General features: G+C 49.1%; 1 protein-coding gene across 1 annotated transcript; it reads right to left on the bottom strand.

Moving 5' to 3' along the window:
• Nucleotides 1-3,499: 3,499 nt before the first annotated feature.
• On the bottom strand, nucleotides 3,500-26,544 carry SLC9A6 (solute carrier family 9 member A6). The gene is made up of 16 exons (XM_064670028.1): nucleotides 26,242-26,544; nucleotides 20,118-20,317; nucleotides 19,674-19,751; nucleotides 18,945-19,021; nucleotides 17,923-18,035; nucleotides 15,527-15,632; nucleotides 11,933-12,079; nucleotides 11,600-11,700; nucleotides 11,285-11,373; nucleotides 10,954-11,067; nucleotides 9,257-9,368; nucleotides 8,727-8,880; nucleotides 8,524-8,554; nucleotides 7,218-7,297; nucleotides 6,502-6,607; nucleotides 3,500-5,714 (listed from the first exon to the last, which is right to left on the bottom strand). Exons 1-16 carry the CDS (start codon nucleotides 26,504-26,506, stop codon nucleotides 5,439-5,441), a joined length of 2,049 nt encoding a protein of 682 aa, XP_064526098.1. The 5' UTR covers nucleotides 26,507-26,544; the 3' UTR covers nucleotides 3,500-5,438.
• Nucleotides 26,545-26,942: the final 398 nt, after the last annotated feature.

Raw genomic sequence — 26,942 nt, 5'->3', positions numbered from 1 at the left:
CAGAAAACTCCTCACATCTGGTGACATACACTATTTTGGCGCTGTAACAAGTGAGAGCCAAGCAGACAGAAAGTCCTCTTGGAAGAGAGCAAGCAGCTCTCATTTCTGGGGGGGGGTTGAAGCAGACACTTGTCAGCAGCTCCAGCAAGGGCTGCAGCTCATCTCTGACCAAAACTGATCCTGCAGCCAGCTTGTGACCACTGGCCTTAAACTCCTTATTCTGAAAGCCTAATAGGGAAAAATCTGCCAACAAGCAGCTGAGCTTAAAGGGGAAAACAAGGTGTAGAGATGTACAGTCTGTGACCTCAAGATTGCCTCGACACATCCAGACTCCTGGGTGTTTGAAGTGATGGCTTCTGCAGAGGGGCTCAGAGCAGTAGTGTCACAACAGGGTCTCCTCTCCTTTCTGCTAATAAAGACTCAGCTGGATGGTGCATGAGGCATGGTGGGGGATAGAGAGGGTCTCTGGAGCCGGGGTGGGCTGCTGGGCTCTGCACTGCCAGGACCTGCGGGGACACAGCAGTGATGGACAGTTACTGTCCTTTCCAATATTGCCATCTAGAGGACCCAGCAAGGACCAGAGCGCTCCTTGCAGGCCACAATCAGATAAGGAAGAAGATTCAAACCCTTGCTTTCTTGTTTTTTTAATATTACTTCATGTAAATGCTCCTTCAGCATTACATGTAGACAGAGAGCCAAGTGCACAGGACTGTCCATGCCTTGGGCATGGGAATATGGGATTGCTCTAAAAACAGCCCTGTGATTTTTTTTGAGGCTGTAGATACCCAGCATTGGCCCATTTCCCAGCATTTTACTGATCCCCACATGAAGGTGGACAGATGGTATGATAGCCTGACTGAAAGCTGCCCCTCATCAGCTCAAACTGAACGGAACTAATAAAACAGGGACTAATCAGCAAATGGCAGCTCTACACACCTGCCTGCAGTGCAAGTCCCCCTCCCCAGGCAGGGATCTGCCTTGTCCCTGCTTCCAGTGCCTCTGAACAGCAACTAGCCAAAATATTTTTGCATGGCTGATATGCCATGGCAGCTCATGGCACAGCGAGCCCATCCCAGAGGGTTCCTGTCTGCAGCTGCCTGCACCGGGGATGGGGGATGCACACCAGATGGTCTTGGCTACATTTTGGGCACTGGAGATACTGATACAGGTCCAGGGCCTGAATCTTACCTCATTTCAAGGAAACAATCCATTTGAAGGGAGGTGCTGCACTCCTTTTGAGGGTTTGTGAAGGTGAAGAGCTGCTAAAAGGCACTTTTTCAATTGCTCAATTATGTCCTTGTTTGTTTTAGTTACATGAACGAGTCTGACCCAAGCCTGGGCTGGACAGCACGTATTCAGTGGAATTAGTGGAGTTTATTCCAACTGTCAGGATTTTTAAGTGTGATAGTGTCCAGTGGAATTAGCATCATTTCATAGGAAGAAAATAAACACCATTGTCTCCTGTCCCACTCCTGTGTCTTCCAGCACAGGCCACCCACGACCAGAGCAATGCTGGACAAGCCCCTCTCACTCGCAGAACTCCCAGTGCTTTTGTGAGCTGCAGGCATGGCTTTGGCAAAGCCCAGCAGGAGAGTTCAGGGTGTGCCACCCCCCACAAGGACCACAGTCCCTTTGGAAAGCAGCACAGACATCTCCTCACCCGTTCACTGCTATGGATGGGAGACAGGAGTTTAAGTAGGGTTCAGGGCTCTCCTCCCACAGCGACGCAGAGCTATGCACAATGTGGGTTTGCACCATTCAAGACACGAAGGTTGTCCTTTGCGAATCAAAGCCCTCAAAAAGAGATTCCTGAAGTTTCTGAGGTGCCCTCTGTACTGAAGGATTGTAAAGCATTTGAACAACTTGCCTCTTCAGCTGCTCCAACAGCAGAGCGCCAAAAAAATGGTATGGGCGGGAGACAGAGGGCAGAATCACCAGCCATGAGCCCAACTGCAAATTCCACAGACCCATGGGATATAAAAGCCTGTGAAAGCTCAGGAGCCTCGGTTTTGCAAACACCCCATAGTGATGCCTCTCACACAGGTCCACCCATTGCCTCAGGGCAGGTGAGAGTGAGCAATGCTACCCCAGCTGGGTTTGCTGCTCCTGGAGGAACCTGGGAGCTGCAGCAGCTTTTAGCAAACGGCATCTGTCCACCTCTCTGTTCCTGGGAGGGAGGATGGCCCCAGGGCTGGGCTGTGTCCCAGGAGCTGGGAAGGCAGGAGTGTGCAGCCCAGCCCACCTTGGGGTCCAGCATCCTCATCCGTGGCTGCTGCCCTCCTTACCCCACTGGCCAAGGGCCATGAACAAACCGGTCTGAGAAGGTTGAGTGGCACGTCGTCACTTTGCTACAGATTTATTTCCGTGTGAATTAATGAAACGGTACACACAATTCCAAAAAAAACCAAAAAAAATAATCTTTTATAGGCCCATAATCCTTCTTTCACAGTACAACGCAACAGTAAAGGATTTAGTCAGTGTAAACAGAAGGTCCAATAGTGATCATCAGCTATCACAGATCAGCTGCACAAACACCACAGCTACGGGGTTAATGCCATTACCACACAAATCGACAGTACCAGTACAAATTATAACTTTACCTACAATGCTTTTTCATGTGCAAAAACCATGAAAATTCAATTTACAGAAGAAGGACACCATCTCTAAATCTCTGTGGGTGCTGTAAACTGCCTCCTCGGGGCTGTCTTATCTATTTGGCAATAGGTCTCAGGCCCCAATTCTCCAAGGTACCTTTAACTCCATCTGCAGCACACAAACATCAGGGCTCTACATCTGCAAGCCACGCATTTGTGGATGCTCTGCTGCAGCAGAGCAAAGAAAATAATCAGCTGAGGACAAATCCGAGTCATTTATTAAATGTCTCCTGAACTGGAGCTTAGATTCATTCATTCACCAAGGCTTTTCAAAACAGTCCTGGTTGTATTATGTATGGATCATAAGAGTTCACAGGTAACTCATAAAATTATAATTTGTAACTTTCTTTTTTCTTTAATGTACTAACTGAGCTGCTACTGCAGTCAAAAGTTGAGGCTTATGGTAATGTGTTGGCAAGCTTACAGTGAGTGGGTAAATTATTGAAGTTGAAAGGTCAGAGAAAGAGAGGAATGCTACCACAGCAACAGTAAAACCTCACCCTGGGGCACCTCGGGTGGGAATTTGCACCTCAGCTGGGGATGCCTGGGAGGGAGCCCAGTGCTGCCATTGCTGGGCCCTGCTGATGGGACCACGGGCTGTCAGGGGGAGCAGAACTGCTCTGCACCTCCAGCTGCACCAACTCTGTAAATTGAATTCATAGTCAGGCGATACAGGAAAAAACAAGAGGTAGTTATTTATCATACCTCTTCGAAAAGGCAGAACAAACAAAAAACAGGATGTGGAAGTGATGCAGTAAACCTAAAATCAACAGGTTCCTAATTTTTTTTTCTTCTTTTTTTTTTGATTTTTTTTAAACACATGAAGTTAAGTCACAGACATCATATAAAATGCACACTCACTTTATGGAATTCCTGCATAGTAGGAAACAAAGGCCAGCGCTAATCCAACAGCAATGTTAACAGCGGGATGCCATTTACAGGTGCAAGGAAGATGCCCTATCCAAATATAAACAGAGCATTACCCCCCTTCCAGGGGATTCCTATGGCAACACTTACACATTTTGTTCTGAAGGAAAAAGAAAGCATTTTCTTGGGGATAAACTGCCAAAATAATTGGTTTCACATCCATAATTTTAAGGCAATGTTACTTAGACCTGAGAAAATGAAAAACAAAAAAAAAAAACAAGTAAATTTATTTTCTCAACTATACATATATACTTGAAATTTCAGGATTTCCTGTATCCTCCAACTCTCAGGTGGTGCTGGGGAAAACAGGCATGGGGACACTGCTCTGAGGTCTCAGGGTCAGATCCTGAGCGATGCAGAGTTTGTTCCAAGGACAGCTAATGTGAGCTGTGAGTGCCTGAACTCACCTGGCTCTTTTTCATATATTTTTATTTTAAACACCTCTGTTTAAGCCCTCTGGAGAGGGTTAACTCCAGAACAGGCCTGTAGTGCACTAGTAACCCTGAAAGGTTTGTATAGCAAAACCGTAGATAAAATAGACAATAAAATTACATACAGTAAATTTCTGTGATTCCCCCTTTTCAGGAGAAAAAGGATGTCAGGGTTAACAGTTTCACTGCACCTTTAGCCATTCCTATAACTACAGAATAAATCCTTTAACACTAGCGTGAAATCGCAAATTGTTCTGTGCTCTTTCCTGGAAAACAGAAGTTTAAATTAAAATAAAAAAAAAATCAACTCGCAAACATTTCTCATTAAATGGTAAAAGAGACATGAGAAAGGTGGGGTGGGTTCTGCAGACACACAGCATGCTGAGGAGTTACCAAACGAAGTGCAATGGTTTTCAACTCTGTGGGAGGACGGACGGACGGACAGCTCCCCTTCAGTACCACCTGGATGCCCAGTGCCTCTGGAGAGCCCCGGAGGCACCGTGTCCATCTGCAGCCATAAAGCTCATGTTTGAGGCTGCCTGGGCTCCATGGCCCCACGTGCAGCTGCAGTAGCTCTGCACACCTTGGCTACACCTGTGGCTGCAGGAGAAGGGATTCGCTCGCACAAGGACACGGTCGCTTCCCAAACGCGAAATTTAATTGCCAATTGAGGATTTGATGGCTGGTTCTAGAAAGCTGCTTGAGTCACAACTGAAGGATGGACTCAGCCCTAAAATCTGTGCACGCCTGGTTCTGTGGGATCACCCCCTTCAACCATCCCTCTCTCCTGCTCCCATCTGAGCAGCCAGACACCCACAGGCCTTGCTGTCAGCTTTGGCCAGGGTCTGCCATGAGCTCACTAAAGCAGGGCTTGGGCAGAAGGTCACTAAAAAGCAGAAAGTCTCCAGGTTCCCACAAAGTGAACAAGTTTATCACCATCCACCGCCTGGCAAGAGGGTCTGTGGGCAGATTTTTTACTGATATTTCAAATGTGACTATCCAAAAATCAGAGACCAAAAAAAAAGAAAACCAACAATCCTCATCTGCCTAGAAAGCGATTTCCACTGCTCACCAGCACCTCCCTACCCTCCTCTCCCAAGTTCAAAGGATGAACAGGGAGTCAGCTCCTTTACCTACCCGCTGGGAACTAAACCCTTCATCAAATCACACATTAACGAAGCTCACTGTGTGCAAAAGACTCTTACGCTAAAACAGTTCCACCCTACGTAGTGCAGTCAACACAGTTTTTAACTTAAATTTGCAGCTTGTTCTTTACAAGTGCTTGGCAGAGAATATTTATATTCTTCTGACACCATATAAATAATATTTATACAGCTTAGACATTTTGAGACATGCATTAGACTTTAGGTAGTACATACTTCTTGATCATATATGCAAATATTACTGTCAATTAAACCGAGCAACCTTATGCTGGACCATGTCTTGCGTTATCCAGGACGTTTGATGGGGGCTCTGAATCGTCCATGGGCAGGACCAGGCGCGTTCCCCGGATTACGAGTTCATGGTCCCCAAAAGCAAGCTCCCGATCCAGCGCGTCTTCCGAGCTGTTCCCCACGAACCGCCGCGACGTTCCGCTGGACACGACGGAGTCGGTGTTGACAGTGGAGTCCCCGTAGGTCAGGCTGATGTCCCCGTCGTTCAAAATGAGGTCAGAGTCATCGTCCTTCAGCTGCTCCTGATTCTGGGGAACAAACGGGAGGGAAGTGCTGTTGAACTCCTCTGGAACAGCGGTTTGCAATCGCACGGTGATGGTGAAGGAGCAGACTGAGGCACCGAAGCACAGACTCTGCTGCACTGTGACCATAACAGTACACACCACACACACATCTCTGAGCCCAGGTGACTTGCACCACACACTGATTTCTCTGCACACTGACTAAAAGGGCTCTCCCAGCTCTCCTCTTTCTGGTGCCATACCCAGATACATGGGGAATGCAGTTTTGAGTGGCTTTGACAGGACCAAAATACCTGTGAGCACAGAAACCCCATCACTGACCCCCCACAGACACCTCTGGTTTGTCAGGGAACCTGATGCTGATACTTTGCAGACAGGGCAAGAAAACTCCTGCCATGGAGAGCTGCTGCTGCAAGGGGCTCCTGAGCATGGCAATGCTGGCAATCTTTCTGGTTGTGAGTGATGCAGCTGGAGGGGCTGCAGAAATAGCTCAGGTGCAGGAGATGATAAATTGTGTGTCCTCCCAGCTGGGCCTGGGAAAGGACAGCCATGGCAGCTTCATCGAGCCAGTCACTGAGAAACCACCACGAATACACCACAAATCCCTTCATGACCAAACAGTGGGCTGGAAAAGCAAAATGCTCATGGGAATTAGCTCACCCATCAGCCCCAATATCTGATCTCCCTTCTGGCTCCCAGCTCGATGCTGCAGAGCAGCATCCAAAAGTAACACAGAAAGATAAACACGTCAAACCCACCAACCCTGTGACAGAGAGGACACCGATGGACTCACCTCGTACGCCTGCGGACTCGTCAGGCACCGGGCAACGGGCCCACAGCACCCCGGGAGCGTGGTGGTCAGCGGGGGACCACTGTGTGTCAGGAGAGGCTTTAGATAGCTATGGAGAGGGTTAAGGAAGAAACAGGAACAAGGCAATGGGGTAAGTTAAGGGGTGGGATGGCAGCAGCGAGGGATTCCGTGTCTCGAGGAAATCACAGGAAAGAAAGAAACACAAGTGCCTGGAAGCTCAAAAATTATAGGGATGAGAAACATGAATGCAACCAAACAGAGCAGAACATGAGTCAATCAGGACACAGCCCTGGTAAGATGCTCAGCAGCATCATTTGTCCCATCAGCCTGTGCCTCTCAGACGGACACCACTCCTCCCCTAATTCATAGCACAGCACCTGAAAGGGAGGAGGGGCACAGATTTAGCAAGAGGGCTGCAAATGAGAAGCCCCACTGCCCTTCCTGCCACTGGGATCAAGGAGCCCCTGGGATTGTAGCCTTGGAGACCCCAGCTTTGAATGGAGCTGCCTCTGCGTTCCCACTGATGGCAGGTGGAAATGGTCATTTCTCACAGACACGAGTAGGTGCAAACCAAAATCCAGCAGTGTAACGGGAAAGCTCCTCTGCTAAGCAGGGAGAAAGTCATGCTCCAAGTCAACCAGGGCTGCTTGGGGCAGTGGGATTTGACAAGGCACGCACCGACCGCCATCCAAGGATACTTGTGATCGAAGTTGTACCACATGCGGAAGAGCCAAGCGCTCTCGGCCTTCGTACTCCTCCTCTCGCTCTCTGGGACACCCTGTGGAAGAGCAAAACATTAAACAGGGGCAGGGCTACGTGCAATGACCTGGATCAGGGCTAGGAGACCCCACAGGACACTGGATTATCCCCAGGGGACATAAGAAGACACACCTTCCCACTGTCCCTTCAGAAGAAACCTTTGGGTTTCAGTGAGTACAAGGGCATTCACACCACAACAGCCTGAAGGTGCTTCCAGCTCACACTCTGCATTTAGCAGCATTTAGCAGCCTTAGGGAGGTGATATCAAAGCACAGAGTGACCATTTTTCTGCTAGAGCCTTCCAGTATCTGGCCCCAAGGTTTAAAGTGCCTCAGAGCCAGCGGCTCCATCCAGACATCATATTTAATAGTGACTGACAGGTTCAACCTCCATCAGATCTCGCCTGAGATTTCTGTATGCAAATAATTGTGTGTTATGGGCACTCCAGGCTTCCTTTTAGTCAGAGAAAAAAAAAATAAAACCGTTTGGAGGGGACTATGAATACAATTATGTATTTCAGAGAAATCTGGCTTACAGGTTTATGGCTCTGGGCTGCCTAGAGCATTTGATGCTTTCTCTCCAGGAGGTGAAAAGCCCAATAAATGGCTCTGAATAAAATGAACCTCCAAGGCGCAGAACCCACACTGAAATCAAGGAGAGCCACAGTCACAGCACGACCAGGCTGCAGATGCATGAGTGAGACAGCTCAGAGCTAACAGGCAGGAAAACTCCCTAGGCTCCAGCATTTAGCTCAGTGTGGTCGGTGGTTCTGGGCCTGCCACATAACTCCCCACAGGAAACAGGGAGCAAAGGAGGGGTTGAGGGTATCCAGGGGTAAAAGTGGGACAGAAGATGCTACATAAAAGCAGTCAGTAAATGGTGTTTCTGTACTGCCCTGGATGCTTGGATGAGGTAGAGAGCCTCCATGTCATGGACATTTTGGGATTTATTTCAAATCCAGCAAGGGAGAGATCAGTCTATTGCAGCAGCAACGTGGACTGACTAAACAGTCCAGCATTACTTCTGTGTTCTTCTTTCCAGATGAGTCAAAGCAAGGCTCATTCTAACCCCAGACAGCACAGAAAAGCTGTGACTCCCACTGACTGCAAACTTTCACCAGCGGAGCTAAAAACTCTCCTACAGCTGGAAGGAAGCGGAGCACAGATGGGCATTCACAGGGTCTCGATGTAACCCCTGCCCCAATGGGTGCAGTGCAGATCCCTCTGCAGAGTGAAATTCACTCACCACGTTCTCCTGATCCGCATCCACACCAACCCTGTGGAGGGGAAAACAAGCACAGGGTTACACACACAATGCCAGGAGGGTCCAGGCCGGGCTCCAGGGGGGAAGGATGTGATCTTCCTCTTGTCTCTTTAAACCAAGCAGCTTAACTGAAGAGCAGGAGGAGGGAGAGGACGTGCTGTGGCAGGAGAGCCCCGTGCACTCACCGGATGTTCAGGCAGGACAGCATGGCCGTGGTGCCCCCGCCGAACACCCACACCGTGAAGAAGACGATGAGGAGTGTTGTGCTGAACATCATCTGCCGGGCGTACGTGGCCGTGTCGCGGATGGCCAGGGCGAAGGCCATGGCTCCTCGCAGCCCTGCCGGGGAAGGGACGCTGCAGCAGCCAGGTCAGAACAGCCCACCCCCACTGCCAGTGGGGTTTGCACCTTGCTGACCCACATCTGGCCCTGCCCCTCGGATGGCACATCCACAACCAGAGAAGAACGGTGATGATTTTATCATCACTCCTGTCCCACGCCATGCACTCAAAGCGGGGCAGGAGGAGCTCATTCCCACACCCCCAAACCAAGGCATTCACACCACCAAGCTTAAGGGAGCCCTTTCCTGCCCAACCTCCTCTCCAGATGTTGCCCATAAGAGATTTAAAGTTGAATAAGGAATATTCCCAGGTTCTCAGGGGCAAGGAGGTGCCAACGGGCCACACAGGTTGGAGGCAAGGATGCAGTAACATACCAGCAAACATCATCATGTGCTGCAAGTTTGTTCCGATCTTATTTCTTCTCCCCAAATTCAGTAAAAATGACAGTGGGTAAATATTGGCAGCTCTTCCTAGGAAGATAGCAAGCTGTATTTGCACATGTTAAGGAAATTGCTCTTCCTGTGTCTCCCACCACATCCCACCTGCATGGAGAGCCAATTTCTGCTGCCTGACGGAAACGCTGGGGAGCCACAGAAATGCTGGTTGTCGGGCTGCAAGGACAATAAACCAGCTCCAAGTGCCACAGCAGTGTGGGGAGAGCAGGCTACCACCTCACTGAAGCAAAGCACACACTGCAATTCAGGAGTATCATACAGAGACAAGCACAAATAAACAAGGGAAATGATGAAAGGATGTGTTAGGCAAGTGAGAGGAGAGAAAAACCACCATTTCCACTGTATGCTTTCCCCTGCCAGGTCCATTTTCCACCTCAAGAATTATTTGTCTTCTGTGAAGCTCGAGTTATCACAGCTATGACGACCCCTCTGACATTCCCTGGCATGCCACACTTCACAGCTGGGTTTGAAGCTTTAAGCCAAGTCCCATTCCCAAAGATTATTCAGCAAAATGAAAGCAGCAGCAGTTCAGAAGGAAAAAAAAAAGTAATACTCTTTCTGTTTTCATAGCCTGTGAGATACAAGAATCACCAGCCCCTTCATATTGCTTTTTATCTTTGAAGCCGAGTCTTTTAATACCAGCACCCAGATGGCAAAAATAATCTTGGAGCCAGTATTCAGTGCAGCCTCGAATAATGTGGAAAATGCTTCCAGCTTTTATGTTCTTTCCTGAACACCACGAATTTGCATAAGAGACGTATTTCATGATCTCTCTCATGAATGAGCTATTTCATCAGCGAGTTAGCCAGTTCCCACTGAAGAGCCACAGCACAAAATTCCAATATAAACCACCCAAATGGCATTTCCCTGCTCTACACCTCCCTTACCCCACTGCAACCCCACAAGAGCTCATTGCAGAAATCCAGCTGAGCCTGCTGCAAACCCACAGGCCACACTGGCAAGTAACAATGTTTTATTTATCAGTATAAACCTGTGTCAAGTGCATGCAAAGGGTGAAAATAATTCTGCACATTTAACTGGCTTCCCTGTGATACGAAAAAAAATTCCTTCAAAATCCTTGGTTTTTTTGAGACACACCAGGGCCAATCTCTTGCCCCCGTCAGCATCAGCCTGCAGAAGTGGAAATCCTTTCTCATTACATCATTAAGAGGCATCTACTGTAGCTTTAACTGTGCTGTTTGACCAAAAAAAAGGCTTTTTTCAGGGTTAACAAAGTGGGCTAACAGAGAAAAGAGGAAATAAATGGCTAAACCAGCCACTCGTGGTGCCACACTGGCACATGACAGCCTGGCATTTGGCATCACGGTCACACTGAATAATGACAAGTCCCTGCAGCAGCTCATTCAAATGCCCACGAGAGGAGAGAAGACGGGGGGAAGGAAAAAAAAACACAGAAAAACTGGGAAAAGAATCTCCTTATCTTCTTAAAATAACCAGCAAAGGCATCACTACGTGGCAGAAATCCCCTTTTAAAAATAAAGCTAAACTGCATTGGAAAAAACCAAACCCACTCATTTGAATGAAAAACACATGAGAGGGAATGAGGCACCTCTCCCTTTCTTTCTTTGTCTTATAAAATGGGCTCCAAAGGATACGAAAGCCCCCACCACAAAGGTAGGGTTAAAGACATGGTTCTGGAAGGTGAACAGTGCAAGTCCCATGTAGGAGAAGATGAAGTTTTCTGCCAAGAAATTCAGAAGCTCAAACAACTGAAAGAGAAAAACAAATTAAAAGCGAGTTAGACATAATAGACATATAACAAGAAAAGCACGTCAGCCCATCCATCACCCAATAAATACTTCTGCAGAAGCAACCCTAGTAAAATCCAGCTGTAGGAAGACAGATGCACCTAATTCTGGCTAGAGGGAAGGAAAAAATATTCAACTTGAAATTCAGAGAGGCTGAAGGGGGCTGAGGAGTTCTCACCTGCTTAGTTCTGTGCTGGGACTCTGTAGATAAGTTGTTATAGGTATAATGGGCCTGTGTGATCCCACAGAAGAGCACAGCCACCACACCTGAGGAGCAGAGCATCATGTTAGACTCCTGGTCATGAAAAGGGAGCTGAGCAACACCCCAGTAGTGTAGGGGACTTAACGCAGTAATCCCAGAACCCAGAGAAATTAAACTTCTTTAAGCAGAGGGAGAACCCCGGCTGCAATTGATACTGGAAGAAGCAAAACTCAGTGGCCCCATCACCCCTGCAGATCTCCATCCCAGAGGCAGGGCTGTGCTGCAGCTTGCCTGTAAAGCCGCAGGCTTCAGCCAGCAGGAATGTGCTCCAGGACATCAAAAAGAACAAGCCAGTCTCCAGCAACGGGAACTCCCGAAGTTTCGTGAACTTGGTGACGTTGAAGATGGTTAAGGACAATTTGGAGGGACACTGCAGGCTAAGAGCATATCAAATCTAATTGTGCATCCCATCAACACTATGCAGTCTGCCCTTAAAAAGGCCATGGCACTGCCCTTCGTTAATTTAGGGGAAAAAAACCCATGAAACACCTGGGTGAGATGCAGCACAGCAAAAGAAGAAGCTCTCATGCAAACACTTGGGAAAAAAAAACCAACAACAAAAAGGATATTAAAGCTGTCACAACTCCAGTAGCTGCTCCCATTGCAAAAGATCCACTGAATATCCCCAGGAAGATCCCGATGGACTTGAACATCGCTGTGACATCAAACGTGTGGCTGTTGTCGCCCGCTGGCTGATACGCAACTATTGAACTGGAAGAGGGAGGGAAAGCACACACAAAACACTCCTTAGTCTGGAGGCAGAGGCACCTCATGGTGCTACATGAGCCTTGCAAAGTGCCATGACTGCTGAAGCCACTGAGCCTGAGGAATCGGGGAGACACTGCAATCCCCCGGGATTGCAGCACACCCACCCTGTCCCAGGGAGTTTGGGATCCCCTTCCCTACCACCGGCTGTCTGCATTTCAGCCACCCCTCCCAGGCATGGCTCTGCATTTACTCTTAGAGAGCATCAGACCAAAGCCTGTCCCTCAAATGATCTGTCATTTATGATGGTATTTCGGGGGTTTGGCACCAGCTCTCTGTAAAAGCCAAGCGCTGTGGGACCGCAAACCATTCAAGTGGGAAGCCTTAATTTCTCCATCGACTCCACCCAGGCAGCTCATGTGAATATCCCCTGGAGAACTGTAAGTTCTGCCGTTTTGCCACATTTAACATGCACTACATTTAGTTTGCACTGCTCTGAGTTCTGAAGTGCAATATCACAGGGTAGCAAGGCAGATGGCACCGTGCCATTCACAACAGAACACTATTCTCTGCACCCACCAAACCTCAGCAGACCTTTGTGATGAGACGGCAAACAGGTCTGCCACGCTGATCCCATTACTGAATCTGCTCCCTGCCAAGTCCTGATGAGCCTCGCCTCGCATGAGCAATTCCACTGTTTTACCTGGAAAGGCTGAGATACTGGGGGGCCCTTATCCAGCTCCTAAATCCCATTCATAGACTCCTTACATTGCTTTCTTTGATATAAACTTACCAAAAACATTAACTTCCTAGTTAACAATTCCTTGGCTGGCTCTCTTAAAACCCCTGTATGTGAACTTTAAACACTGTTTAACCTGCTGAGTTATGCTGGAACAGACACTTACTGCCTTGCACACACATCCTGCATCTTTCTCTCCTAACTACACACCCTGCATCTTTCTCTCCTAACTACACACTAACATTTTCCTGCAACAAGAATGACAGTACCCCCCTTTCCAACATATCATGGGTCACTTCCTTTGCTAAACTTCCCTGCCTTTAATACATCTCATTTTTCTGCATTGCCTTTTACACTGCAAGCTGCAGATTTCTCCCTGTGATTTAATTCCTTTCATCAACTCCATTTTTTACTTCTCATTCACCAATGTGCTCTTGTTCTGGGGTTTGGGGTTTCGTGGCTTTTTTTTTTTAAATCCAAACTGGTTTCATTTCCCCTCCACAACCAACTCTTTGGGTGTTGGCTTCGTGTTTTAATCTCTTACAGTTCTCCTTCTGGCTTTGTTTTTTGCATCACTAATAAGACCTTATTGCCAGCTGCCCATGGGGATCCCCGTGGTGTTTAGTCTCTGTGAAACCTCCCTTTGGAAGAAGCAGGTAGAGACCCTGTGGCTGCATTTACCCCACTGCTCCCAAACCGCAGCCCCAGCACCTCACTGCCCACTGGCTTTCAGTTCTGGGTTCAATTCCTCTTCATCCTGCAACAAGTTCCCTGCTGCTGCAAGCCAAGCCAGGCCAAGGCAGCACAAGGCAGCAACAGAAAGGCATGGATCCTGCTCTCTAAGCACGGGAACAGCCATTTGTCTGGGGCTGAAAGCAGGGAGAAGAGGGGCCTTGGAGCACCCAGCTCCTGGCACAAACCATGTGCAAGGAGCTGACAACACTCCCTGGGGCAATCACCAATCCCACGCACTCATCCAGCTGTGGCTGGAGCTCCCCTTCACCATGGAACAGGGTGGGATCCACCACCATCTGTCACGCAGGTGGCAGCTCCTCCAACAGCACAGCCCACCTGCCCAGAAACCACCCACTTCCTCGCCTTCCCAGCAGCTCCTAACTGGGGAGCAGGTCCTGCTGTGCTTGTGGGAGCAGAACCATCCCCGTGTGGTTCGCCCACTTACGCCACTGCTGTGAAACAGGCAAATGCCAAACTAAATTTAAAAAAGGGGAACCATAAGTAGGAGCTATGGACTGCTCCTGGAGGAGCTCTCCTCCTTGACACAAGAGACCCTCACCTCCTCCTTGCATCCAAGACATGGTTATGTGCAGGTGACCTGAACTACCTGCACTGAATGTGAGATACCTGTGGTGCAGCCTGGGGCTGCCTTACACTGCTTGTGGCTGACAGTGAAGACAGACCAGGGCAAGCTTTAAATCAGAGAGAGGACAACTGCTGAGATGCCCTTGAGAAGCGCCTCATGCTGCCAGGCCCCTCTGCCCAAAAACTCTGCAGCAAAATTAAATAACTGCTGACTGAGCTCAGAGCTGCTGCCTTGGTGCAAATTATCCTGTTTTGTAGAGGGGGTGGACTGAGCTCAGCTTGTGGAGAGAGGAAGGCAGGAAATCAGAGCAACAGCTACAAAGCTGGTACTAAAACAGTGCAAGAGGTAAATCACTGCACACGGTGCCATCACCTACGTGTGATCCACCACAAATTCCATTACTCTGATGCTGAATCCACCCACTCCCACCCAGAACCTCCCAGCACAGGCTGGGAGACCCTGTCCCTTCCTCACTCAGGATCACTTCTGAAACACGATGTGGGCTGTGCAGCGTTTCCCCTCGCACCAGCGGTGACACATCCAGCACAAGAGCCAGAGTGAGCAATACAAACAGTTCCAGAAACCCCAACAGAAACACTCAGTTCAGTAAACACAGCTTACGCGGGTGGCAATTCACAGCTCACAGTAAGTTACTTGCTGCCTCCAGTAAAACCCACACAACCAGCACGCTGGAGTGACAAGTATTCCAGAAATATTTTCTGCATTAGTCTGAGCTATATGTTAAGCTGTCACCATTGCAGATATTATATATTTCCAAACAAATTCCCGCAATGACAACACAGTGAAGAAGCAGATAAAATACATCCTGCATGCAGAGGACATAAAATATTAAAGAATATAAAACATCCTTTAGAAAGGCAGCAAGTTTCCCCTGTGTTTAGTTCAGGGCATTAACTCCAGCTGTAAGAAGCACCACCTTCTCAATTCACAGAAAGTGGGGAGAGAAAGGAAACAGCTGCTTTACCAGCTATTTCCACCTAAACAAAAGCAGATATTTGTGGATGGGAATGAAGGCAGGTAAGAGAAAAGCCATCAGCAAGGGTTTTCAGTGGGATCCTGTGGCTGAAATGCAGACATGGTGCTTTTCCTGTTTCAGAGGGACATAAAAACTGACCCATATGGATGGTTCAACTGGCCATAAAAGCAAAACAGAATTATCCATCGTGCAGGGGGAAGTTGTAAGGACAACCTGTAATTCCAAGTCTGCAATGAGGACATGCATCAGAAGGTCACTACAGCTTTTTGGGACACTTAATATGCTCCTGCAAACACCCTTGCTCCTATTTTACAGGAGCAAGGTCAGGTGGCTCCCCCCTCAACACCTGACATGTAACATACATAACAATTAAAAATAAGAACAGAAGACACTTACGAAGACAGCACTATGGCAACGGCATCATTGAGGACGCTTTCGCCAAAGAGAAGGGCATACAGCTCAACATCAACCTGGAGCTCATGGAATATGGCAAGGACAGTCACTGACAAATAGAAAAATAGAGAGATGTTCAAAAGATGCTGTTATTTTTGTGTAATCAAAGACAAAACGTCCCTTATTAGAAAGCTGCCTCACTGCACATCTGTGCCACTCTGCTGTGACGGTGCCAGCTGCCCCCCGTGCTCCCTTTGACAGTCCTCCTTCTGCTATTTCACATTTGGATTTGCTTCATCACTTCCCTCCTCCTCCTTTTACTAAAACACATCCTGGTCTACTGAATCTTTTACAGGCAGACATAAAGCTCTGCTCTGACCTTCCTGGGGGTCTGAGCTCATGGTGCCAGTACCCCAGTACCATGCTGGCAAGAGCCATCCAGCTGTTGGGATGCCGTTAGCTTGGAGCATCAGGGAGAGTCTTCCTCCACCTGCAGAAGACCGGGAGGATCAGGCTTGTCCAGAACAATGACTGCCTTTTCCTTCCATTCCTAATACTTCGAGATAAATCCGCAGATTCAACACAGGGTGACACACTGGAAGTGCCAGCACAGATGTGTAACATTTCAGACATGACTGGAAAAAAATCAGGCATTGGCTCAGACCCCATGTGGGAGTTTCTGTGATTTACGGCCACATGGCAGATACTGGAGTACCCTCAAGCCCTTCCGTGATCCAGAGGCTCCATGAAGATAATGAAAAGCAGAAGGCTTTGTGTATGAGCCTTGCAAAACCATCTAAAGCAAGACAGAGATGGTCATCAATCAGGCACAGGCCAGGCTGCTGCCGAGGGCTGAGATAATTCCAATCAACTTCTGTGAGAGTCCTTTCAAACAGCACTCAGGGACTCACTGGGGCACACTGGTAGGGTTTAACCCCTTTATGCCCTGGGAGATGCTCCATTTTAACCTGTGGAATCTTCTTGTTCCTATTTCAAAGCCTGAAGGAGGGACATGACGCTGACAGCTTGCCTGCAGCATTTCTAAGCATTACTCCTACCTACAGTCCTGGCCTCTGCCCACCTGCCATCAGACCTTCTACACCACCACCACTTCTGTGGGGTGATCCCCACTTTAGAAATGTGCCCCCATTTAAGTGTTGACTCCCCAGCTAAGTTCCAGGGAGGAAAATTCATCTTGCAGCCACATGAGAACAGCTCCCTGCTCAGGGAACTGAAGGCCTGATCCCACCTGAACAACTGAACACCCAACCCAGGCACGTTTGAAGAAGCTGGGAAATCACTTTTTAAAAAATAAAAATAGCAGCAGTAATAGTCACACCAATACCTGGCAAATCTTAGGGAAACATAAAAAATAAATTATTACAAGCTCATGGGGAATGCACATCTCACACCTCCTCCTGGCAGACAGACATGGCTACTGCCACACTGTGCTGCGGGTTGTGCTCTGCAGTGTTATTCTTGCATATATGCTTATACATATGGTGCTGCTCATTTTGCTTTTGAAAATAAAAATGACTGATTGTCAAAATGAACAGGTAAAAGTCCCAATTCATCTGGAAATGACACTTGTTTCAAAAGGGCAGAAGGTTTGGCTTATCCAGGTGTGTAATCTCTCCGTTCCAAGCAAAAGTGACCAATATCTGCATTTAAAAATATCCAACAAAACTACTGTAGCATTAGGAAGGGGGTGATGCTGCCACCCCATGCTGCTCTCAAAAGTGGTAGTCAGTCTACAAAGGAAGGAATTCAAGCCCTGCTCAGCAAAGGGCAGGAGCAAAGAGAGGCCTTTTTGCTGTCTTGTGTTTTTACATGAAGTCGGAGCATACAAATAAACAGCTACCACACAAAAGCAATCATAACTAAGTACAATTCAGTTAGATAAGGTGTGTTTTTCATAGCTTTGATTTATAAAGTGCATCAGTAGACCAAGATGTTACTACTGTCCTCAGTACTGCTCATTAAGGTGTTTCATTAATCTAATTTCAATTAGATTAAATCCTATCACAGTGGAAGCAGGAGAAAATAGCTCAACTAACTAAAACTATAAACTGAACCCTCCCCACATTAGACATCTTGTTCTGCATCAGCTGCTGGGACACGATGGCAGCAACACGGTGGACCTGTCCCAAAACCCAGCAAAGTCAAGAGAGATTTCACTGCAAACAAGGATTCAGGAAATCAGAGGTTTGAAAGCTATGTCACATAAAACTGGAAGGAAATAAAAAAGCACAGAGACAAACTGGATCTCTAAGAATCCCACAAATAAATTAAACTCCAAAATTCAAAAGGAGGGAACTTGCAGAGGTTTCAGAATTTCTTCCCCTCAAAACAGACCAAAATACAGGTAATATGAGGGGAAACATAACGATTTTACATACCTGGGTCAGTAGCTGACACGATGGCACCGAATAGGAGGCAGTCAGTGAAGTAGAAGTCTCCCCCAAGCTGCCCAGTGACTTTCATCAGCGCCACACAGCCATACACAACAGAACTGGTGATTAGAAGAGGCAATTACTCATCTCTGCAGTGCATTAAAACAACATTAAAATGGGCTCAATTCCCCTGAATTTGCCAGATAACCTCAAAAGTTATCCAAATGCCAGAACATCAAGGAACAGGATCAGCTGATCCTGGTGAAACCCCAGGGCCATGATCTTGGAGGTGAGTGCAGGACCATACACACCAAAGCACCTGCTGCACTCAACCACAAACACAGTGCCAGAGAGGAACTGGGACCAGAACTCCTCAATGAGCATAACACAGCTAAAGAAAAGCAGGAGCCAGGCTTGTGGGATCCCACCATCCCTTTGCAGTGCTCACATGAACACCATTCAGTGGGATGACCTTGGCCTGACTTCGAAATGGCCAAAACTTTGAGCGAGGAACAGATAATGCAGATGCTGAGCTTGCCTGAATCCACTGGACTCCAATGGCAAACACGCTATGTTTTCCCAGCCTGTGCGCTCAAAGCAAGAATCATCAAGCTCCCTCTGCACAGAGGGATAAATAATTTGAAACACATCTGTGCTCACCAGGCACCTGTGTTTATGATCCTGCCTTTCTACTCTTGTGTCTCAAGCTCATTAGGGCTATGCTTTCAAGAATGTGAAGCTGCTGGTTTTTCAAGATAATCTTCAGAGAACTGTGAAACCTTCCTTGCCATGAATGACTATTACCATGGGATGCTGAGAGAGCACTCTGCAATTAGACAGCAACCACTCTGTCCACACAGCAGCAGGCTGGACAGTGAATAGTATTATTTGCTGCTGCAGAGCAGTAGTAGCAGAGCCTGTGAGACCTTTCAGAGCTGGGATTAGCATCTGCAGCTCCAGGCTCAGGCATTGCCTCCAAGCACAGCTCAAACTCCTGTGGAAGAACCTGACCAGCTCCATTTACTCACCCGATCACCAGGCATGAAATGGCAGTGCCGAGAAAAGCATATGCCAGGATGGATCCCAAGTTTCTGAAGAAGTGCCTCTAGAAGTAGAAAAAAACACCAAAACTGAATTATATTTTGCTAACAATTTATTTCAAGCCTGCACAGGCACCTACAGTGTCAGCAGCAACTTGGACCCAGCTCAGGCATCATGAGCTGGACACGCAGGAGGTGCCCAGCACAGCACACTGCCAGACAGCAGTTAAAGCAGCATTAATAAACATGAATATACCATTTTCTTGTACCTGTGTATTTAATAAGATGCTGTTTCAAGTCCTGGGAACTGATTTCCTAACCCAGCAGCGTTCCTCCTTCCTTCTCCCGCAAGCTAAACAGCATCATTTTCCTCCCATTCCAAGTCAGCATTTCAGAGAGCTGCTGCTTTCTAAAAGCTTCCCACACTCCTATGTGTTTGGAAAGCAGGGATGGCTGAAATGGCCTGGCTGACCTCAAAAATCCCTATGCAAACCCATGCTGGAAACTGTTGAAGTCACTGACCCTTTCCAGGGCAAAGGGACAGATGAGAATGACTGGGGCACTCAGTTCTGCTTCCCTCAATCCTGCATGTGCTGGGGAAAACCATACCCACCTCCACCACCCTGGCCTGCTGAGCAAGCATTAAAGCACTTGCAAGTATTAAAAATTCTCTGGAGGTAGAGGAACTAAAAACGTCGGCACTGTAAAGGCACGTACCCTTTTCAAGCTGTAGCCTGCATAAAATATAATTGGAGGAAGCAAAATGTTGAAAAATACTTCAGGATCAAAAGTCACCTGTTAAGAAAGATAAAAAAAAAAAAACAGTAAAATGATTTGTTAAAACTTTGCAAGACAAAACACAAATAAGAAAGTAATAAATGGAGGAAACCCTGAACCCCCCTCAGGTGAAATGCTGTTGGGTCAACGCCAAGGATGTGTCTTCTGGGATCTTCTGGAGACACATCCCAGAGTCTATACAGCTTAAATTAAGATCAGCTGAAACTAGAGTTTCGTTAGATTGTGTTCAACTTATAATTTATAGCTGATCACAATCACAAGTTTAAAAAACAAAATAAAATCACTTAATCCAGCAGAGCCAGGACTAACCCCATGGAGCGAGTGGGAAGCACCGCTCACCTCTCCAGTTGCCAACTCCCTTACCTTTCTCAGCATCTCATTATCCTGGACGTTGTTGAGCTCCTGGGCACTGATCTCCCCCTTCAAGGTGTACTCGTAGTACTTCCCACTGACATTGACCAGCAGGGTGGCAGGGCTGGTCTGCACCTGGCAGCTCAGTGTCACGTTGTTGACGTCGCTGGGGACGTGGATGCCATAGCGCAGGACCACTCCGACCAGGACACCTGGGCAGGGACACAGGTTGGTGAGACAAGCCATGGCAAACTCCTGGGATGATCTCTTTGGGCATGAATGCAGCATCAGGTATGCTGGGATCCTGATGCTCTGCTCAGCTCCTGAGCACAACCACCACCCAAATAATTGCCCATGTGAAATCAAACCATCTTCATCCCCTGTCAGCCATGCAAACATTCCATGCTCATGTGGACTTCCTAACACAGCCATGGATGGGTCCTGGAGGCTTTAAATTACCCAAAAATCAGTCAGACCCTCACTCCAGTGCAGCAAACAGCTGACATCGAGGGCACACTGGGTCTCTTGGGGTGAGCACATGGCTGGGCACCTGGGCCAGGTGCTGCTCACATGTGCCCAAACTATGCACATTACACCCCAAAACCTGACACTAATACATCAAACTCTTCATTTTGGTAGGGGATTAAAAGCAATACCCAGCAACCACCAACAACACTTTGAGGCTGACAAGAATCTGCAGCACCATACAGCCTCCTGCCACACCAGCTCTCCTCTTTTTTATAAAATCATGAGAGTTTTCCAATCCAGGCTGACCACCCAGACCTACTCCTCGCCCCTGCAAGCTTCAGTTCTGCACCACAAGCAGCAGCCCCAGGGCAGCCCCAAGAGCCAACTCTGCCTCCAGCTCAGCTGCTACAAAGGAGCATCATGGGGTTAATCTGCAAGTCAGCAATTTATACAGCATTTTTCTTTTGTGCTCTGAAGTCTCACAACCAGATTGTCACCCACAGTGTGTTGAGTGCTCTTCTGGCAGAGATTTTTGACATCTGCAGAATGGGGAGGAGAAGTGTCCCACAAGACACCTTTCTGTATAGCCTTCAGCACAAAGGGGTTTGGAAACTCCTTGATTAAGGCAGCCCCAAGTTGCCACAGAAATCCTGGATCTTAACCCCATTTCTGAACCACACATTTATGAAAAGCTTTCAGACATGTGAGAAGTAAACAGAGACCGCAACACTCTGAAGGCTTCTCCATTTGCCTCCAAGGACGCTCTCGCTTCCTTGTTGTTGCCTTAATTAAGACCTTGCTCTGTGCTTTCCTACAGGCAGGGCACAACCCTGACTGAAAGGAACACCCAACTCTTTCTGCGCCACCATCTCATGGGAGCAGAGCCTAGGAAGGAGTTGTGGCTGGGCAGGACACCATGGGGTCCCAGGGCATTCAGCATCTCCTGCAGCTAGTTCCTGATCTGACACCCACTTTTTGCTTTCTCTTTCCTTGACAGAAGTTTTCCAGGACAAGATTTGCTCCTTTTCCTTTGCCAGAAGAAAAGCCCCGCCTCCAATTCCAAGGGATGCCACACACTGCAGGGCAACCTGAGCACACATCCAGGCCATGAGCGGGGGCAGAGGAGCTGTCTGCAGACAGACTCAGCACTGCTGACCTACCACCCCAGTGACACAATCAGCTCTGCCCAGGGACTGCACTGAAACTGGGGAGCTTCACCCAAAACCCTGCTCTAACACAGCACTTCTGCAGCACAGGTGAGCTAAAAGGCTGCCAATGCTTTTAAGCCACACACCATGAACCAGGTGCTCAACACATGCTTTATCCTGCACTGAATCACCCCAACAGCAGCAGAACAGGTCACTCTCAGCACATCAGGCATGGTCAGCTCCAGCAAGGAGAGCTGCTTCAGGGTACATCACACTGTGAGAACTGCTTTTGCATCAGCATCACTTACAGGGGACACCAAAGAGGAATTCTATTGCTTACTTTTCTGCTATCCTCTTTGTTCTTATGATCTTCCCATGATCCAGAAATAAAAGTATAGAATGCAGGCAAGGATGTCAAGCACATCAGGACACCACAGTATTTACACAAGCATGAGGCAGGGGGGTGCACAGCACCACAGCAGCAACACAAAACACCCTGTCTTCCTTTCACCCAGATGATGATCCCTGAGGTACCATGGGAAACAACCAAAACTCTTCAATGGGACAAAGAGAGCTTCAAAGGGTTAGTTACATCTGCTTATGGCTGTTAGAGTACACCATGTTTTGTAGTCCTCCAGAGCTACCTGAAATGGCCTTTAAAAAGTCTTTCCTTGGAAAAAATAGTTGATTTTAGAGCTTCATGCAGGAGTCAGAACCCTGCAGCAGCAGTAGCAGCAGTTGCCTGCACTTGCTGAGACAGAAACCCACCCAGCAACCTCTTTAATGCCTGGGCTCAGCACTGTGACAGGAGAGGCCACATAGGAGGAAGGAGGGACAGACAGAAGGACATTGCTGCTGGAAATTCAGAAGGGATCCTGACTCACCCGCCTCTCCACTCTTAATCCCTGTCCCAAAGCAGCCCTACATCTGATAGCATCCCTGCTCCTCCTCACTGTCTCACTTATCCAGGCAGCTGTTCCGGCCCTGCGTGCCAGCCGTGCTCCAGACACAGCCAAATTCCCACTCTGGCCAGGAATGGGGCAAGGGAAAAGGGACAGATAAACCTACAATACCTGCCAAGACCACTGTGCTTGAGGCTCCCAAAATCAGGACTTTATCTTGCCCAGTAACAGGCTGCCTGGGAGGCTCCCAGGGCTCTCCAGACCGGGCGGGAAAGGGCAGCATGTGCAAACACACATGTGCACAAATATCTCCCAGGCACCGAGTGTGACCCAGCATTGCCCAGCAGCTCCCAACTCAGAGACACCACTGGAGTTCCCTGCAGGGAAAGCATCCTGCTGCTCCACTGAAAACCAAGAATTCTACCAACATTAAATGCCCCACCAGCAGCCCCTCCTGCCCAACAGTGGACCTCAAAAGAACCCTCTCCAACTAACGATGGTCGCTGGTGGCACTTGGGACAAACCTGCCAAGGTTTTCCTGACACTGAACCCAGTCCTAAGCTCAGGGTACCTGGACCAAGCCCAGGGAACTGTGTAGGTGCCCCTGGCTCTGACAGCCTCTTAGGAAAAGGCTCAGACTCTCCTGGCACTCACAGGGCTGCCCAAGCAGCAGCCCGTGAGCCAGTCCACCAGTATCAACATGCTTTTACAGCCAAAAGCTTTACAAAACTGAGCCCTGGGAGGGAGCTGAGCAGAGGGAACTTGACACCAAGGAAGCTGCCAGCCAAAACCTGCAAGGAGTAGAGAAGCTGAAGGCAAAACCGGTAAATTAATTGAGTTCTTTTATGCGAAGTGCAAGAGATTATTTTCATTGCATTTCTCCCAACTTCATTAAAAAGAACAAAAGCCCATGGGCTTTTTTTTTAAGGTGCTGTTGAACATTTCCGAAGTAAGGTTTTAAATGAAGACTAATATATTACCAACCCAGCACTTAACAACAATGGAAACAGACAGGATCCCCAGGCGAGCATTAGTCTGGACACCGAAAGGAAAGAAAAATGCAGCGAGCAACTGAAGGCATCCTGACAACAAGCAGTTTAGACACACACAGTCCAGGGGCCAAGTGAAAACAAGTACAAGGAAACTAAACTTCTAGAGAAGATCCTGCCACGTCCACCATCAGACCCTGAGAAGAACTGAAACAAAATTATTCAATTAATCATCCTAAACACTGAGCACCTCAGATGTAGGAACCTCATTTTAAACACTGGAATGAAGCTTAAGGGTACTAAACACCTGTTTTCTATCACTGTGAAATGATTCCAGCCTGTGTCCAGTTCTTGAACATCAGCTTTGAACTGACAGTGTGATTTCTGAAACAGAAGTCCACCCAGAGCAAGAGATTATAACTTTCAGTAAAAACACAGACACCAAGGAAACTGATGTGTTTCACCAGAAGAGTTGTATGCAAGAGTTTAATTTGACTTAGTTTTTGTCGGTTTTCTTAAACAGAAAAAGACAAGCTTTTGCAAATTGCTTCTCTTGCCCAGATTTCAGAGTCCGTTTTGCAGCCCTTCCACATTTTCAGTGAACTTCCCTGGGGCTGAAAGCAACACAGGGAGCCAGGACAGCAATACCTGCCTTCTTCCCTGCAGATTTTAAGTTGTCATTGTAAAACAACAGCATCTCACCACTCCTTGGGAAATTACACATCCCTTTTTCCATGGCAGTTGACACTACTTGAGAAGCCTTGATATCAGGGAAAAACTTGGGATTTTCTGCATGATCAAACAGGTGACATTACTGATTTTGCCAGCAATTCTCTGAGCACAGTCTGCAGAACAGTAGACAGAAAAGATGCATTTCATGGATCAGCAGGAGACTGAAACAACCTGGATTGTGCTCTGAGAACACGGAGAGTACTTGGGTAGGTCAGAGAGAATGGAGGATCAAGAGGAAGAAAACTCCAGGAGAAGAAGAACAAGGTTAAGGGCAAGTTTGAAAGCATGAAAGGAATAGAAAGTTGCGTGTCAGGAACGCTGGGGCAGCAGAAGGAAGACCTTCCCCACAGCACAGCTCCTGTCCTGGGAGGTGACCACCCCTGCCCTGGGCAGGAGGCCATCAGACACCTGCGCCCACCTCAGCCGTGGCTCGAAGGAATCTGAAAAGGCTGACCAGGATTTTGTGCCTCTGGGCTGACGCAAGTGTCTCCACCCCTTCATCTGGAAGGACACTTCAAATTAACTGAAATTTAGGATCACAAAAGCCAAAAGCCAACAGCCAGAATAGGTCAAGTTACAGCCTTCAGAACAAAGCTTTCTGCTGGGCGGGGGATTCTGCTCTGACCAAGTGTGGTCACACATCACCCACAATCAGCCAGGGCAAGGGCAGCACAGAGGAGAGACACTAAGCACAGCATGCAGTAGAACACGCCTTCTCAATCCTGGACTCAACAAATCTTGTCTAGATAAGGATCCCTGACCATGTTAATCACTTCCCCACAACTCCCAGTCCTACTTTGGTTGAACTCCGGATAACTCAGGCAGAGCCACATATGGCACCTCCATACAGCGATTCAGGCCACTTCACGAGGCCATGTCACCCTCACTAAATCACAGGCTACTGTTAAAACCCAAATGGCTACAGACCCACTCCCCTGACCCACAGCCCTGCTCCACTTCTTGTGAGAACACACATAGGCTTCCTCACCAAGAGGTCCTGTCACAGCAGTAGGAGGAAACCCAAAAGTAAAAGCTGGTGTACACAGGTCCCCAAGAGGCAGAATGCAAGGCTGCTGGCTCTGCATGACAAAGGGTAGAAGCATCCCCCAAATGGCCTCTCCACTCTTCTTGGACAGCTTCTGGAAATTTGGACGCTCTAAACACAGGGTGGAAACAAAGCCTCTGGCCCCAGCAAGCAGGATCACAGAGTGGTTTTCAGCTGGAAGGGGACCTTGAAGATCATCTACTTCCAAGCCCCCTGCCACAGGCAGGGACACCTTCAATTAGACCATGTTGCTCAGAGCCCCATCCAACCTGGGATGGAAGACCCTCGACCAGTGCAAGAACTGGTCTGTGCTGCCCCAAGTCCTGGAGCAGGTAAGTGGGACTTGCCAGTGCTCAGTGATGAGGTTTTGAGGCCGCCTGTGGAAACCCAACCAGCTCCTCACCGTCTTGGGAGACTTAAGAGTAACTCAGCCCTCGAGAGCCCTCTGGTATCTCGGGTTTGGAAAACAACCAACCCTCCCTCCAGCAACACCCAGATAAGGCTGAGCACGGGGCACGCCAGGACAGGGCGACAGCCCGGCTGGTCCGGGCGACACGGCAGCACCCAGCTGCACCCGGGATGTGTCCCCCGGGACCCCCCTGGACCCCCGCACCCCTTCGCCCACCAAACCCGCCGTGTCGCAGCCCCTCGGCTGAAGGGAACTGAAGGGAACTGAAGGGAACGGCGAGCTGCCGGTCCGCACGGGCGGTGCCATGGGAGGGGGCGGCCGGCCGCCCACCCAGCCCCTCCAGCCGGCCCAGCGCGGAGCCGGGACTGGTCCGGACGGCGCTCCCAGTGGTCGGGCAGCTCCCAGGGTTTCCCAGGGATGGGGGTCCGCGGGGTGCCGCTCACCGTAGATCATGGCCAGCCCGGTCTCGTGCAGGAAGCGGGCGCGGCGGTGCTTGAAGAGCCATATGGTGAGGATGGTGAGGGTGAGCAGCAGGATGAAGACGAGCAGGTTGGCGCTGTCCTGCCGGTGGCTCTCCTCCGCCGCCTTCTCCGACACGATCTCCTCCTCCAGCGCCCCGGGGCGCGCCGGCACCTCGGCGGCCGCCGCTCCCAGCGCCCACAGCCCCGCGGCCGCCGCCAGCCCCGGCCCCGGCCCCGGCCCTGCCATCGCCCCGGCACCGGCCCGGCCCCGCCGACACCAGGAAGCGGCGCTGGGCGCAGGCGCCGGGGGCGGGAACAGCGCGGGGAGCCCGGATAGGGACGGGCCGGGAGCGAGCGGGGCTGAGGGGAGAGAGGGAGCGGGGAGAGCGGGGGTCGGAGGCGAAGACAAGGAGAGGTTCGGGAAGGGAAGGGGCGCCTGGGTGTGACTGGGGCTGCGAGGGGAGGCTGGGACGAGGGTGCAGAAAGGGGAGAGGTGCTGGGGGCTCAAGGAGGTTTCCAAGAAGGAAAAAAAAAAAATCCCCGAGACCTGGTGCAAGGAAGAAGTTTTGCGCAGCCACGCGCGGGAGCGGGTGTTGTGTGGGATGCTCGAGGGGTGTCCTGCGGGATACCCCCGGCCCGGGCTGACGGGACCCGGGGGGATGCTGGAGGGTGATGGTGCATTC

This window comes from Pseudopipra pipra, chromosome 13 (assembly GCF_036250125.1).
Source record: "Pseudopipra pipra isolate bDixPip1 chromosome 13, bDixPip1.hap1, whole genome shotgun sequence".
Lineage (NCBI taxonomy): Eukaryota > Metazoa > Chordata > Aves > Passeriformes > Pipridae > Pseudopipra > Pseudopipra pipra.
Note: the sequence above shows the minus strand (reverse complement) of the source record. Positions and strands in the feature narration are given on the sequence as shown.

Coding starts and splice junctions, on each gene's coding strand:
- SLC9A6 (XM_064670028.1), bottom strand. CDS start 26,506: ATGGCAGGGCCGGGGCCGGGGCCGGGGCTGGCGGCGGCCGCGGGGCTG. Junction 19,752..20,117: donor ATAATGAGATGCTGAGAAAG/GTAAGGGAGTTG, acceptor CTTTCTTAACAG/GTGACTTTTGATCCTGAAGT. Junction 12,080..15,526: donor GTTGCCATAGTGCTGTCTTC/GTAAGTGTCTTC, acceptor TCCCTCTTCCAG/TTCAATAGTTGCGTATCAGC.